General features: G+C 47.6%; 1 protein-coding gene across 1 annotated transcript in view; it reads right to left on the bottom strand.

The window, feature by feature from the left end:
* The window catches only part of LOC143962557 (voltage-gated potassium channel KCNC1-like), a 58,409-nt gene that overhangs the window by 34,539 nt on the left and 6,820 nt on the right, over positions 1 to 17,050 (bottom strand). The window contains exon 3 of the mRNA XM_077471822.1: positions 14,644 to 15,577. Coding sequence (XP_077327948.1) covers positions 14,644 to 15,577 — 934 coding nt within the window. The remainder of the gene's footprint in view (positions 1 to 14,643; positions 15,578 to 17,050) is intronic.

Raw genomic sequence — 17,050 nt, forward strand, 5'->3', positions numbered from 1 at the left:
GTTGGACCTTTTTACATTTGTATAGAAGGTTTGGGACATCACCCAGAGGGTGCAGCGGAGCGCTGTCAGTGGTTGATTAGTAGGGTCAACCACAGCCTCTGTTGATGCATGTGTATATTGCTGTAAAAAGGTCCAACATGCCTAATATGAGATTAGATTAAGACCTGCATTTTGGTAACATTTTATCTAATGGTGTGAGGAATCATTTATATTGCACAATAGAGCGCTGTTAGTGTTTGACTCTTAAGGTCGGCCACATTGCTTTATATTGTCTTTTGATATATAACAGCTGCTAAACATCTCAGAGGAGAGAGTATCTCTTACGATATCAGCTTACTGGCACACATGAGCGCTGGGTTCAGGTCTTTGTTGTAATATTTGTGATTGCATACATTCCTGAAAATGTATCTAGGCTTAGTTATAGGCTTACAGTTAGATGGGTTAGGATTAGGGTTACATGGGTTAGGGTTAGGGACAGGCTTGGGGTTAGGCATAGGCTTAGATGGGTTAGACTTAGGGATAGGCTTAAGGTTAGATGGGTTAGGGTTAGGTTTAGGGTTACATGAGTTAGGCTTACGGTTAGGGACAGGCTTAGGATTTGGCATAGGATTAGATGGGTTAGGGATAGGCTTAGGCTTAGATGAGTTAGGGTTAGGGATAGGCTTAGGGTTAGATGAGTTAGGGTTAGGGATAGGCTTAGGGTTAGATGGGTTAGGGTTAATACCAATGTGTACCTTAATAATTGTGCTGTCTCTTGGATACAATCTTTCAGTGACTTTTAAGAGCAAAGAAAATGCCTAGAATACTGAGAAAAGAAAGAAAAATTGTTTTACCAAATTATTGATCTGTTTTGTGAGGAAGGGAACAGCATTTTTAGTGAACTGCTGTTTTCTGGGGAAATGATTTCCTTTATGAATGTTTAAGCTGAGTACAATAGGATGGAGGTACAGAGACCCCTCATACATGATACTAATGGGGGGACGTATTCCCTGCACTGATGTAAGACTGTTATTTCATTTATTACTCCATAACACTCACCAATCCTTTCTGCCGTGTCTCAGAACCTTCAGCTTCCCTACTACCAAGATTCCATTATCCTGTTGTGTGATAATTAAAGCTTTCTATTTCGCAGCGTTTATTATTCTACACTAGAGGACCTGGAAATAGTGAAAAGCGCCGCAGTCTGCTGATAAGAAAACATTCATTAACGCGTACTATTGTGTTCATTCTGCCCGTCTTCTCCAATCGGGTCACAACATTTTTTTTTCTGCTGTGTTCAGAAATTTGAATCTCCTCCATGTGTAGGAATAGAAAATGTTGTGCACTGAAATCCTCTTCACGATTGGAAAACAAAGATGACGTGACTTCTGACCAATAAGAGTGGACCTGACACCTCCAATCAGGACCCCCCCAATCCTCCATATATCTTCTATGTATTCTACCCAACATAGGTATAAATTCCCTCAGTCTCTCTGTTTCTGCTGTAATCACCGATGATGGCGGCCCAAACCTTTCTTTGGAATACATTTAACCAAGAAGGTTTTGGATGTTGGGGGGATTTCCAGGAATGTTCTAGGATTGTGAAGAGATGTTACAGCTCAGAATACTGGTATGGGTATACTGGTACACTAATATCTGTATTCTGGTATGAGTACACTTGAACTGGTATACTGATACTGGTTCTGGTACACTGCTACTGGACTGGTATACAGTATTGGTACTGGTACACTAATACTTGTACTGTATATTGGTTCTGGTACACTGGAACTGGTATACTGGTTGCACTAATACTTGTATACTAGTTCTGATACGTTGGAACTGGTATACTGGTACACTGATATTTGTATTCTGTGTAGGACCCTCCTAGTTGCTTGGTGAGGTCAATTTAGTTGGCTCCTCTGTAGGCAGAGGATCTGGGGGGGGTTAATTAGTTGTGTAGTGTCTGTGCAGTGATTCAAAGGCCATGGTTCTGCCACCTCTCTCTGTTTTCTAGAACCCTGTGGATAGTTCTAGAATCTAGTGGGTGGGGGAATCAGACTTTGCAGCCTTACTGTTTATGGAGTCCCCACCATTCCCTGGGGAGGCGAGGCCCAGTGGGTGGTGGGACAACCCTTAAATAATCAGGAACCTGGCAGTCAAGGAGCAGAGTCCAGGATCCAGTCGCCTGGAGGAGACCCTTGTACTGGGGGGCTCTGTGTCTGGGTATTAGGATAGCCAGGAGAGAGTGAGTTAGAGCGAAGGAGCAACTGGAAGGCTCACACTCTTTACCAGCCTCAGCTAGGCTTGGCTGAAGACACCCTGAAATCAAGTCCCTTCCTGCACAGCAGCCTCATGGATTCACTTAGAGAGGGACTGTGTGAGTAGCTTCCACTTCTAGCCCCATCAAGCCTGCATAGAGAGGACAGTAAGGCTGCAATGTGTATTGTTCACCCTTTTCTCTGTCTATATTGGGTACTGTACTGCCACCTACAGACCTGTAAGTAGGTGGTAGAACCCCTTTTAGAGAAACCACTCCCCTGATGGTGTAAGTTGGTGGAATATGACGCCTTTTACATTTTGTTGTGGGTGGTTCTCTGGGCAGAAGGTGGATGGAATTTGGCTACCCTTGACCTACAGCATGTAGGCTTGTAGCCTGGAAAGTGGTCAGCCTACTGTGCCTAGGCCAGGGAAGAGACTCCATATGAGGACTCATGAAAGAGCATTGGGAAGATGGCTGAACCTCAGGCGTTCGGGTTGGTGGCACCCAAGTTTCCTGCATTGTGATGATGGAATTGTGAAGCTGCATGACAAGTTTATATTGACATTCTTCAGTAATCGTTGGCGCAGCACTCTGTGTGCATATTCTTAATATAAGAAGGTGGGCCTTGTGCTGGAAAACTGTGAGTACTGTCACGAGAGACCCTAACCAAAGTAAGTGAGATACAAAATGAAAGCGTAATATCTCAAGAACAGGGATGTATGTATCCAATCAGAAGAAGCTGGCCAGCTTGGCAGGAGCCGGCAGCAAATCCAGATTGCCAGCAGACCTAATTGGACATTGCTCGTAGGGGCTTGTGTTGAGTAACAGCTATGTCACTTGTTTCATACAGTTACATAATATATGCACAAATCTTCCTCTGTCTGATCATTCAGCCAATCACACATCCCGTTACACAACCTGTTCACCAATCTTATGCCACACATCATACAAGCATTTTACCAATCTACTACCACACACAATACAACCCGTTCACCAATCTACCACTATACAGCATACATCCACTTCACCAATCTACCACCACACAGCATACAACCCGTTCACCAATCTACCACCACACACCAAACAACTAGTTCACCAATTTACCACCACACACCAAACAACCAGCTCACCAATCTACCACCACACACTAACCAAACAGTTCACTTCTCCTGCACCATGTCTTACATGTACATATCTGGAGGGAAGATCTCAGATTTCCCTCCATGTAAGCACACAGCAGAACTCAACCCCCATATCTGGATCATCTCCTACTTAACATGCCACCCAGAAAAATCCCATGTAATCTTTTATTAGGAGCTCAGTTTTTTAACCTTCCACCTTTGCTATAATACAAGCCTCACCCCAACTTTTCCAAAAAAATTATAATTTTCTTCATATTTACAGTTTGCTGACCTAAGTGTCTTTACTTTAGGAAAACCTTCACCCTAACCCAAACCCCCAACTAACCCAAGCCTCCTCCCCCGAACTCAAATTCTCATCCAAAACCAAACTTCCTCCCCCCGAATCCTCAACCAAAACCAAACTTCCTCCCCTGAACCCTCGTCCAAACCCAAACCTACTCCCCCCTGAATCCAAACCCTAATCCAATCCCAAACTTCCTCCCCCCGAGCCAGAACCCTCATCCTAACCCAAGCTTCCTCCCCCTAAACCCTCATCCAAACCCCAAATTCCTCCCCCAAACCCTCATCCAATCCCAAACCTCCTCCCCCCTGAACCCAAACCCTCAATCAAGCCCAACCTTCCTCCCCCCAAACCCCCATCCAAATCCAAACTGCTCCTCCCGAACCCTCACGCTATCCTTCAACAAACCTGAAGCTGAACTCAAACCTGAAACTTAACCCTCACAAAGGAGCTGGCCCCCTCTGGAATCTGTCTGCTCCTTCCCTCTGGTAGATTGTATAAGGTAATACAGGAGCTGGTACCCTCTGGAATCTGCCCGCTCCTTCCCTCTGGTAGATGGTATAAGGTAATACAGGAGCTGCCCCCCTCTGGAATTAGCTTGCTCCTTCCCTCTGGTAGATTTCATAGGGTAATACAAGAGCTGGTCCCCTCTGGAATCTGCCTGCTCATTCCCTCTGGTAGATTGTATAGGGTAATACAGAAGCTGCCCCCCTCTGGAATCTGTCTACTCCTTCCCTCTGGTAGATTGTATAGGGTAATACAGGAGCTGGCCCCCTCTGGAATCTGCCTGCTCCATCCCTCTTGTAGATTGTATAAGGTAATACAGGAGCTGGCCCCCTCTGGAATCTGCCTGCTCCTTCCCTCTGGTAGATTGTATAGGGTAATACAAGAGCTGCCCCCCTCTGGAATCTGCCTGTTCCTTCCCTCTGGTAGATTGTATAGGGTAATACAGAAGCTGCTGCCCTCTGGAATCTGCCTACTTCTTCCCTTTGGTAGATTGTATAGGGTAATACAGGAGCTGGCCCCCTCTGGAATCTGCCTGCTCCTTCCCTCTGGTAGATGGTATAAGGTAATACAGGAGCTGCCCCCCTCTGGAATCTGCCTGCTCCTTCCCTCTGGTAGATTGTATAGGGTAATACAAGAGCTGCCCCCCTCTGGAATCTGCCTGTTCCTTCCCTCTGGTAGATTGTATAGGGTAATACAGAAGCTGCCCCCCTCTGGAATCTGTCTACTCCTTCCCTCTGGTAGATTGTATAGGGTAATACAGGAGCTGGCCCCCTCTGGAATCTGCCTGCTCCATCCCTCTTGTAGATTGTATAAGCTAATACAGGAGCTGGTACCCTCTGGAATCTGCCCGCTCCTTCCCTCTGGTAGATGGTATAAGGTAATACAGGAGCTGCCCCCCTCTGGAATCAGCTTGCTCCTTCCCTCTGGTAGATTTCATAGGGTAATACAAGAGCTGGTCCCCTCTGGAATCTGCCTGCTCATTCCCTCTGGTAGATTGTATAGGGTAATACAGAAGCTGCCCCCCTCTGGAATCTGTCTACTCCTTCCCTCTGGTAGATTGTATAGGGTAATACAGGAGCTGGCCCCCTCTGGAATCTGCCTGCTCCATCCCTCTTGTAGATTGTATAAGGTAATACAGGAGCTGGCCCCCTCTGGAATCTGCCTGCTCCTTCCCTCTGGTAGATTGTATAGGGTAATACAAGAGCTGCCCCCCTCTGGAATCTGCCTGTTCCTTCCCTCTGGTAGATTGTATAGGGTAATACAGAAGCTGCTGCCCTCTGGAATCTGCCTACTTCTTCCCTTTGGTAGATTGTATAGGGTAATACAGGAGCTGGCCCCCTCTGGAATCTGCCTGCTCCTTCCCTCTGGTAGATGGTATAAGGTAATACAGGAGCTGCCCCCCTCTGGAATCTGCCTGCTCCTTCCCTCTGGTAGATTGTATAGGGTAATACAAGAGCTGCCCCCCTCTGGAATCTGCCTGTTCCTTCCCTCTGGTAGATTGTATAGGGTAATACAGAAGCTGCCCCCCTCTGGAATCTGTCTACTCCTTCCCTCTGGTAGATTGTATAGGGTAATACAGGAGCTGGCCCCCTCTGGAATCTGCCTGCTCCATCCCTCTTGTAGATTGTATAAGCTAATACAGGAGCTGGTACCCTCTGGAATCTGCCCGCTCCTTCCCTCTGGTAGATGGTATAAGGTAATACAGGAGCTGCCCCCCTCTGGAATCAGCTTGCTCCTTCCCTCTGGTAGATTTCATAGGGTAATACAAGAGCTGGTCCCCTCTGGAATCTGCCTGCTCATTCCCTCTGGTAGATTGTATAGGGTAATACAGAAGCTGCCCCCCTCTGGAATCTGTCTACTCCTTCCCTCTGGTAGATTGTATAGGGTAATACAGGAGCTGGCCCCCTCTGGAATCTGCCTGCTCCATCCCTCTTGTAGATTGTATAAGGTAATACAGGAGCTGGCCCCCTCTGGAATCTGCCTGCTCCTTCCCTCTGGTAGATTGTATAGGGTAATACAAGAGCTGCCCCCCTCTGGAATCTGCCTGTTCCTTCCCTCTGGTAGATTGTATAGGGTAATACAGAAGCTGCTGCCCTCTGGAATCTGCCTACTTCTTCCCTTTGGTAGATTGTATAGGGTAATACAGGAGCTGGCCCCCTCTGGAATCTGCCTGCTCCTTCCCTCTGGTAGATGGTATAAGGTAATACAGGAGCTGCCCCCCTCTGGAATCTGCCTGCTCCTTCCCTCTGGTAGATTGTATAGGGTAATACAAGAGCTGCCCCCCTCTGGAATCTGCCTGTTCCTTCCCTCTGGTAGATTGTATAGGGTAATACAGAAGCTGCTGCCCTCTGGAATCTGCCTGCTCCTCCCCTCTGGTAGATTTCATAGGGAAATACAAGAGCTGGCCCCCTCTGGAATCTGCCTGCTCCTTCCCTTTGGTAGATTTCATAGGGTAATACAAGAGCTGCCCCCCTCTGGAATCTGCCTGCTCCTTCCCTCTGGTAGATTTCATAGGGAAATACAAGAGCTGGCCCCCTCTGGAATCTGCCTGCTCCTTCCCTCTGGTAGATTTCATAGGGTAATACAAGAGCTGGTCCCCTCTGGAATCTGCCCGCTCCTTCCCTCTGGTAGATTGCATAGGGTAATACAGAAGCTGCTCCCTTCTGAAATCTGCCTGCTCCTTCCCTCTGGTAGATTTCATAGGGAAATACAAGAGCTGGCCCCCTCTGGAATCTGCCTGCTCCTTCCCTCTGGTAGATTGTATAGGGTAATACAGAGGCTGCCCCCCTCTGGAATCTGTCTGCTCCTTCCCTCTGGTAGATTGTATAGGGTAATATAGGAGCTGGCCCCCTCTGGAATCTGTCTGCTCCTTCCCTCTTGTAGATTGTATAAGCTAATACAGGAGCTGGTACCCTCTGGAATCTGCCCGCTCCTTCCCTCTGGTAGATGGTATAAGGTAATACAGGAGCTGCCCCCCTCTGGAATCAGCTTGCTCCTTCCCTCTGGTAGATTTCATAGGGTAATACAAGAGCTGGTCCCCTCTGGAATCTGCCTGCTCATTCCCTCTGGTAGATTGTATAGGGTAATACAGAAGCTGCCCCCCTCTGGAATCTGTCTACTCCTTCCCTCTGGTAGATTGTATAGGGTAATACAGGAGCTGGCCCCCTCTGGAATCTGCCTGCTCCATCCCTCTTGTAGATTGTATAAGGTAATACAGGAGCTGCCTCCCTCTGGAATCTGCCTACTTCTTCCCTTTGGTAGATTGTATAGGGTAATACAGGAGCTGGCCCCCTCTGGAATCTGCCTGCTCCTTCCCTCTGGTAGATGGTATAAGGTAATACAGGAGCTGCCCCCCTCTGGAATCTGCCTGCTCCTTCCCTCTGGTAGATTGTATAGGGTAATACAAGAGCTGCCCCCCTCTGGAATCTGCCTGTTCCTTCCCTCTGGTAGATTGTATAGGGTAATACAGAAGCTGCTGCCCTCTGGAATCTGCCTGCTCCTCCCCTCTGGTAGATTTCATAGGGAAATACAAGAGCTGGCCCCCTCTGGAATCTGCCTGCTCCTTCCCTTTGGTAGATTTCATAGGGTAATACAAGAGCTGCCCCCCTCTGGAATCTGCCTGCTCCTTCCCTCTGGTAGATTTCATAGGGAAATACAAGAGCTGGCCCCCTCTGGAATCTGCCTGCTCCATCCCTCTTGTAGATTGTATAAGGTAATACAGGAGCTGCCTCCCTCTGGAATCTGCCTACTTCTTCCCTTTGGTAGATTGTATAGGGTAATACAGGAGCTGGCCCCCTCTGGAATCTGCCTGCTCCTTCCCTCTGGTAGATGGTATAAGGTAATACAGGAGCTGCCCCCCTCTGGAATCTGCCTGCTCCTTCCCTCTGGTAGATTGTATAGGGTAATACAGAGGCTGCCCCCCTCCGGAATCTGTCTGCTCCTTCCCTCTGGTAGATTGTATAGGGTAATATAGGAGCTGGCCCCCTTTGGAATCTGTCTGCTCCTTCCCTCTGGTAGATTGTATAGGGTAATACAGGAGCTGGCCCCCTTTGCAATCTGTCTGCTCCTTCCATCTGGTAGATTGTATAGGATAATACAAGAGCTGCCCCCCTCTGGAATCTGTCTGCTCCTTCCCTCTGGTAGATTGTATAGGGTAATACAGGAGCTGGCCCCCTCTGGAATCTGCCTGCTCCTTCCCTCTGGTAGATTGTATAGGGTAATACAAGAGCTGCCCCCCTCTGGAATCTGCCTGTTCCTTCCCTCTGGTAGATTGTATAGGGTAATACAGAAGCTGCTGCCCTCTGGAATCTGCCTGCTCCTCCCCTCTGGTAGATTTCATAGGGAAATACAAGAGCTGGCCCCCTCTGGAATCTGCCTGCTCCTTCCCTTTGGTAGATTTCATAGGGTAATACAAGAGCTGCCCCCCTCTGGAATCTGCCTGCTCCTTCCCTCTGGTAGATTTCATAGGGAAATACAAGAGCTGCCCCCTCTGGAATCTGCCTGCTCTTTCCCTCTGGTAGCTTTCATGGGGTAATGCAAGAGCTGGTCCCCTCTGGAATCTGCCTACTCCTTCCCTCTGGTAGATTTCATAGGGCAGCGATGGCGAACCTTGGCACCCCAGATGTTTTGGAACTACATTTCCCATAATGCTCAACTTTACTGCAGAGTGCAAGAGCATCATGGGAAATGTAGTTCCAAAACATCTGGGGTGCCAAGGTTCGCCATCACTGTCATAGGGTAATACAAGAGCTGCCCCCCTCTGGAATCTGCCTGCTCCTTCCCTCTGGTAGATTGTATAGGGTAATACAGAAGCTGCTCCCCTCTGGAATCTACCTGCTCCATCCCTCTGGTAGATTTCATAGGGTAATACAAGAGCTGGCCCCTTCTGGAATCTGCCTGCTCCATCCCTCTGGTAGATTTCATAGGGTAATACAAGAGCTGGCCCCTTCTGGAATCTGCCTGCTCCTTCCCTCTGGTAGATTTCATAGGGTAATACAAGAGCTGGTCCCCTCTGGAATCTGCCTACTCCTTTCCTTTGGTAGAATGTATAGGGTAATACAAGAGCTGGTCCCCTCTGGAATTTGCCTGCTCCTTCTCTATGGTAGATTTCATAGGGTAATACAAGAGCTGGCCCCCTGTGGAATCTGCCTGCTCCTTCTCTCTGGTAGATTACATAGGGTAATACATGAGCTGCCCCCCTCTGGAATCTGCCTGCTCCTTCCCTCTGGTAGATTGTATAGGGAAATACAAGAGCTGCCCCCCTCAGGAATCTGCCTGCTCCTTCCCTTTGGTAGATTGTATAGGGTAATACATGAGCTGCCCTCCTCTGGAATCTGCCTGCTCCTTCCCTTTGGTAGAATGTATAGGGTAATACAAGAGCTGGCCCCCTCTGGAATCTGCCTGCTCCTTCCCTCTGGTAGATTGCATAGGGTAATACAGGAGCTGGTGCCGTCTGGAATCTGCCTGCTCCTTCCCTCTGGTAGATTGCAAAGGGTAATACAGGAGCTGGTGCCCTCTGGAATCTGCCTGTTCCTTCCCTCTGGTAGATTGTATAGGGTAATACAGGAGTTGGCCCCCTCTGGAATCTTCCTGATTCTTCCTTCTTGTAGATTGTATAGGGTAATACAGGAGCTGCCCCCCCCCCCCCCCCGGAATCTGCCTGCTTGTTCCCTCTGGTAAACTGTCTAAGGTAATACGGGAGATGGGCCGTTTCTGCCTTATTGAGTTTAACAGGGAAAGCAGCACAGACATGGAATGGAACTACCCTCAGTGATCCTGGGAATGCAAGCTAAGTCTTCAAAGGCAGTGTGTGATTTCTTCTTTCACTTACTGATATTGTGACTCTCAGACCCTTAAAGATAACCTTAGCCCTAAGACTAACCCGATCCCTAACCTAGCCCTATCTCTAACGCCATGGAATCGTAGGCTTGGGAGATAAGTTAGTTTGCAGTGCCTAAAGACTGGAATGTTGATTGTATTTAATAAAGCCCATTTCTAGCTTTATATTTAATGTATAGCACATACCGTAAGCAATGTCTCTCTGGGAAACCTATCTCAATGACTCCTGTCCCCTCATGTTGCTTTGGGTATGATAACTGCTCATTATTTCCATGGCAGCAGCTCCTCTTCCATGATCTGCATCATGCTGCCTAGCCATCGTGCTGCCTGGTCATCATACCGCCTGGCCATCGTGCTGCCTGGCTGTTGTGCTGCCTGGCCATCCTGCTGCCTGGTCTTCATACCGCCTGGGCATCGTGCCGCCTGGTCATCATACCACCTGGCCATCGTGCTGCCTGGTCATCATACCGCCTTGCCATCGTGTTGCCTGGTCTTCATACCGCCTAGCCATCATGCTGCCTGGCCATTGCACTGCCTGGTCATTGGACCGCCTGGCCATCGTGCTGCCTGGTCATCATACCACCTGGTTATCACACTGCCTGATTATCATGCTGCCTGGTTATCACACTGCCTATTTATCATACTGCCCAGTTATCACACTGCCCGGTTATCCTACTGCCCGGTCATCATACTGCCCGGTTATCATACTGCCTGGCCATCATACTGCCCGGCCATCATACTGCCACAGACATGCCTCCTTTAGTTTTTGCACTACAGGGGGATGCTCATCAGTATCAATGGGTGTTACCATGGTAATCAGCGCTCCCTATAATGCCAAATCTATTTTACATTTTCTGGGTTTCTAGCTTGAGTTAAAAGCACTCTAAATATTCTGAAATACATGTTCCTGCCATGTGGAGTCGGTAATAGTTGCCAAGCGGCCATGTCACTAGATTGGGATTTAAAGGCATACCTGAGGAAAAGTTTCGTTGGTCACATGACCTAAGGCATTTTTCAGGAACTGGACATTAACATTTACTAATACTTCACTTCATAAAACAATTCAGGACCATTCATCCTAAATGCTGAAATAATACCAATGAAATGATAGAATAGAAGATTGAATGATCACTTCAGGCAGTAATGTTGGTCATGCGGCTGATGGGTGAGTGTTAGGGGGTCCCACTTGTGTTGGGGGGGTCACACACATGTGTTAGGGGTCACACTTGTGTTAGGGGCTCAATGTGTTTCCTGTGTCAGGGGGTCACTCTGTCTGAAGGTCACAGTTGTGTCGGGGGGGGGGGGGGGGTCACGTTTGTGTTTGTTAGGCTCACTTGTATTGGGGGATCACACATGTTAAGGGTTCACTGTTAAGGGGTTCAACCTTGTGCCTGCGGGTCACTGTGTCTGGGGGTCACAGTTGTGTCAGGATGTCACCCTTGTGTTAACCTTTGTTTATTGGACCCCCTCAAGGACAGATCCAGCACTCTAGTGGAAGAGCTCAGCTGCTTATTGAGTTTTTTTTTTTGAATTTCATTACAATAAAAAGGAAGTGGAAATGTTGATTTTTGTATAATTCTAGATCCAGCAATGTTAGGTCTACATAGAGATGTAAATTACGTAGTATAAATGTTTACTGCGGAGCCCTATCCCTACGGGAATGTCCCACTTTCCAAGCACTTTGTACATAGGGGAAGATCAGTAGATCTGGGTGGTCCTATTCTGGTAATATCATCCCTGAAGTGAGGTAATGTTCCAGAGCCAAGATAATGGTGGGAACTCCCACCTGGTATGGTGCAAAGAGTACTTCCACAGAGTGAGGTGCAGTGGGCAACCCCACTTAGTATGGTGGGTACACCCCCACCAGGTATGGTATACAGGGCTCTTTGAAAGGGTATGATGCAGTGGGCACACCCATTGGGCATGATGCAGTTGGTAGTGGGCACCTCCATCGGGTATGATGCAGTGGACGCCCCGATCGGGTATGGTGCAGTGGGCGCCTCCATTGGGTATGATGCAGTGGGCGCCCCCATCGGGTATGATGCAGTGGGCACCCCCATTGAGTATAGTGCAATGGGCACTCCCATCAGGTATGATGCAGTGGGTGCCCCCATTGGGTAAGGTGCACTGGGCACCCCCATCAGGTATGGTGCAACAGGCAGCCCCCATTGGGTATGATGCAGTGGGTGCCCTCCATTGGGCATGGTGCAGTGGGCACCCCCATCGGGTCTTATGCAGTGGGCTTCCCCATCAGGTATGGTGCAGTGGGTGCCCCCATAAGGTATGATGCATTGGGCACCCCCATCAGGTATGATGCAGTGGGTGTCCCCATTGGGTATGGTGCAGTGGGCGCCCCCATCGGGTATGGTGCAACGGGCACCCCCCATTGGGTATGATGCAGTGGGCGCCCCCATCGGTTAATATGCAATGGGCGCCCCCATCAGGTATGGTGCAGTGAGCCCCCATCGCGTATGGTGCAGTGGGCACCCCCATCAAGTATGGTGCAGTGGGCACCCCCATCGAGTATGGTGCAGTGGGCACCCCCATCGGGTATGATGCAGTGGGCACCCCCATCGGGTATGGTGCAGTGGGCACCCCCATCGGATATGGTGCAGTGGGCGCCCCCATCGGGTATTATGCAGTGGGCACCCCCATCGGATATGGTGCAGTGGGCGCCCCCATCGGGTATGATGCAGTGGGCGCCCCCATCGGGTATGATGCAGTGGGCGCCCCCATCGGGTATGATGCAGTGGGCGCCCCCATCAGGTATGGTGCAGTGGGTGCTCCCATTGGGTACGATGCATTGGGCACCCCCATTGGGTATGGTGCGGCGGGTGCCTCCACTGGGTATGGCACAGTAATGTCACATGAATCAGTAACATGCACTGGGCACGTGGCACTTCTTTTATCGTCATGATGTATTTCGTGTGCTCATCTAATATCTAAGTACAATATAATATTTGGCAGCACATCATGGATAATCAGATCAAGTCCGAATGCTTTTTATTCAAGAATGATCACAAAGAGAAGAGGGCAACATTTCAGAGCTGCTCAAGACCCCTTAATTCGCCAGGAATGCAAAACATTGTCCTCTTCTTTTGGGATCTCATCATTCTTCAATAAAAAGCGCTTAGACTTGATCTGAAGATCCATGGTATGCTGCCAGATATTTTGCCTGTACTTTGCATGGTCCAGTCTTCAGCACCCATTATTTTAGAGCCTTTTCCAGGAGGGTGTGTGATGGGAATATGGAAGATTACCATTTCATATCTAAGCTGATGTTTTCCTTTCATCCTCGGCCTACTTAATTCAATAGCGCTGACAATGGTTTTCTGTCCTAGAGTAAAGTGACTCTATCTTGATGACAAATCATAGACGCAAATTTTACATGACGGGATGAATTTCTGATATGGGAAAAACAAAGTTTCACTAAACGTTCCCAGAAGGGTCTGTATGAGCGTCAGATATTGATCTCCATTAATATCCAATTTACAAATTCTGCATTTGGAAATGTCCCCGACAGTGAGCGAGAAGCATTAGCAGGAAAAGTCTGGCGGGCTTTGTTGTTCCCACATTATGGGTCAGCATGCATGATATGGAAACACAAAAGAGAGAACAACTCAATGACTGATTGCAATTTGCTGCCAGAGGTCTTGATATTTATACAGAAGAATTCTGCTGACTCCCTGCACATTCTTTGATTCTTGTTTGCTGGTGAATAGACTGTAGAGAATTGACTTTACGAATGACACTCTGTCTGGTCTGCGTACATCTATATCTGTCTCTATACATGTATTCCTCTACAGCCTACATCTGTCTGCATACACCATCATGACTGTATTGGTTTCCATATGTTCTCCATATATACCCGGGCGAATATTCCACAGGTAGAGGTAGAGCACGGGGAAATGATCAGATCACAGCCCCACTGAAAACATCTCATAAAACTGAGACAACTGGAGAAATGGCCACTAGCCATGATACACAATGCATGCTCCTGAAGACTGGCTGTTTCTGGGCATATTGCTGGCATGGATCAGATTGTCACACAGCGAGCACAACTTCCTGCTGCACCACTATCACCTTCCTTTATATTAGGAAAGAGCTCTTAGGCAAGTCCTCCTATTGTGGTCATGACGTTTGCCAGAACACACCGGCACTTGAAAAATACTATTTCCGCTCAGAATATAGTCTACGAGATGCCCTTACATGCTAAAGAGTAACATTGCTAGAATACGGCTAGATTGCGCTCCTAGTGAGCGGCTTGTTCTGCTTTAGTACATGAAGCTACACATCTACCTGCAATTATCATTACTCTACTGAGGTCATGCTTTGAACATTTCCATCTTTCTGTTCCCCTCTGATAGTTGAGGAGGTGAACTCCCAATCTCAGTCTCAGAGTCTCCTTCCAGTGTATCTCCTTCCATCTAGGAAAAATAAGCGTCACCTACCCTACAACTTCTACTGACTCAGCGTAGAAAGCTTGTGTTCCTCTCACACATAACCTGCGATGTGTGAGACGGCACCATCAATGGATTCATGCCTTCAGCATTTCTAGATAAGAAGATTGAATCTTAATTCACTACAAGGAATTGATGATGATGATCAAATGGACATTCCTCTAAGCGGTTTCCTACCTGCTCTGTTCATTTCTAAAATTTCTTCTTGTGCGAGCGGGCAAGTGTCGCTCTGTGTACTGTGATGTGGAGAGTTTACAACTGATTTACAATAATTTGGGGATCCCGGATGGGGTTGACGTGGTATATGCTTCTTTTTTTTCTTTGGTAGCTTCTGCTTAGCCATAGCTAAGGAATAATACATTCCAAAATTGTTCACAATGACGGGGACAGGCATTGCAATAGTCAGCACACCAGCAAGAGCACACAGCGCTCCCACGAGCATGCCTGACCATGTCTGAGGATACATGTCTCCGTAGCCAAGGGTGGTCATGGTGACGACAGCCCACCAGAAGCCAATAGGAATATTTTTGAAATGTGTGTGTTCGCTGGCACTAGGATCATTCGGATTAGCACCTATTCTCTCAGCATAATAGATCATTGTAGCAAAGATTAATACTCCCAATGCCAGAAATATGATAAGCAGCAAGAACTCATTTGTGCTAGCACGGAGGGTATGTCCTAGGACCCTCAAGCCTACAAAATGCCTGGTCAGCTTGAAAATTCGAAGAATTCGCACAAATCGAACAACTCTTAAGAAGCCCAAGACATCCTTAGCAGCTTTGGAAGACAGGCCACTAAGTCCAACCTCCAGGTAGAAAGGCAGAATGGCTACAAAGTCAATGATGTTTAAAGTATTTTTGATAAATTCCACCTTGTTTGGGCAGAAAGTAATCCTCATGAGAAACTCGAATGTAAACCAGACCACGCAGACCCCTTCAATGTAGGTCAGGAAGGCTTCTGTCTCTGTCTCCCTGTAGTGGCGCTCCTGGGTCTCATTTCCGATGGTTTCAATCTCCGTTTTGTTCTTGATGGGGTTAAATCGCTCGTGAGTCTCCAGGCAGAAGGTGGTGATGGAGACCAGAATGAAGAACAGTGAGGCAAAGGCCACATACTGGAAGGAGAGAGAAAAGAGAGATGTTAGCAAACCTTTCTACGGGTATCTCATCTTTTCTGTAGGACTTTCTATCTTAAACTTCAAGCAGTATTAAACCCGTAAACCAAAAATGTCCTATATTACCAATCATTAGATGTGAAGGCTGCATTTATTTTCTTTCTATAGGCTTTCCCCCCCCCCCCCTCTGTTTTCACCCAGTGATCTGGCCAGTAACACACCTCCTATATTAGAGTGCCCACCATTCTGGAGTAAAGAGCACAGGGGCCACCTCTGAACAGTAGCATTGCCAGTCTGGGGGGAGGGGAGTGTTAGATGGACTAGCAGATGTAGATACACCAACAAATTGAGGCCAAACTCCAACTCACACTTTATAATCAGTTATAGTTAGTTTTTTTTCCTTTTGGGATAAAGGTTTTACATCAATGAATGAAAGCAGATCATTGTAAGCACCCCTGTCAGTGTTAAATGGTTAGTCTCATCCCTGTAAATGGAAACATTCTGCTGGAGAGATTGTTCTGTTGAAAAACAGCAGGATCTGGCAGGATCACCAGATGAAAACAGAAGAAAGACTAAAAAAGAACACTAATATAGCCATCAAATATAAGATTTGGTAAGCTGCAATCTAAAAAATGTTTGATTGGGTTTAATAACTGCTTTAATTTCATGTTCCAGAAATATGTCAACTGCTGATTCAACAAGAGGGATGGAAAGGAAAAGGAAGGCGACACCATTGTCATTGTGCAGCACCTCATTAGCCCAGATTATTATTATACAGGATTTATATGGTGCCAACAGTTTGCGCTGTGCTTTACAACAGATAGTACAGTTACAATACAATTCAATACAGGAGGAATCAGAGGGCCCTGATCCTGTGAGCTTACAATCTAAGCCCCCGTACACACGGTCAGATATTCCGGCAACCAAATCCATCAGAGTAATTCCGACGGATTAATTCCGGAAGAGGTCCGGAAGTGATGTTGCATACACACGGTCAGTCAAAGTTGTTGGAAAATCCGATTGTACAGAACGTGATGACGTTATTTAGTTACGATGGGACTACGTTCAGGCTAGTAGCCAATAGCTTTGGTCTAGGAATTTGATCTGAGCATGCGCGGCACTTTGTCCGTCGGAGTAGTCTACACATGATCGGAGTATGTCCGATCGGAGCATTTTGTCAGAAAATTTTACCGGCAAGTTGGAAAAGTTGGTCCGTCGGATATTCCGACAGAAACAGTCTGATGGAGACCACACACAGTCGGAATATCCGACAAAATGGTCCGATAGGACACATTCCGTTGGAATCTCCGACTGTGTGTACAAGGGCTTAGAGGGAAATTAAAGTCTATCTGTAAGATCTCATGTCTGGGCCCCCACTGCGGAGATTTGTACTGGTCACTAGTGATGGGATACAATTTTTATAGTCTTCAATAAAGCAAGGGGTGATGGGAAACTCTCCAATGGGGGTGTCTT

Source organism: Lithobates pipiens, unplaced genomic scaffold, assembly GCF_037356315.1.
Source record: "Lithobates pipiens isolate NorthernLeopardFrog02 unplaced genomic scaffold, aLitPip1_a1.2 Scaffold_8, whole genome shotgun sequence".
Taxonomy (NCBI): Eukaryota; Metazoa; Chordata; class Amphibia; order Anura; family Ranidae; genus Lithobates; species Lithobates pipiens.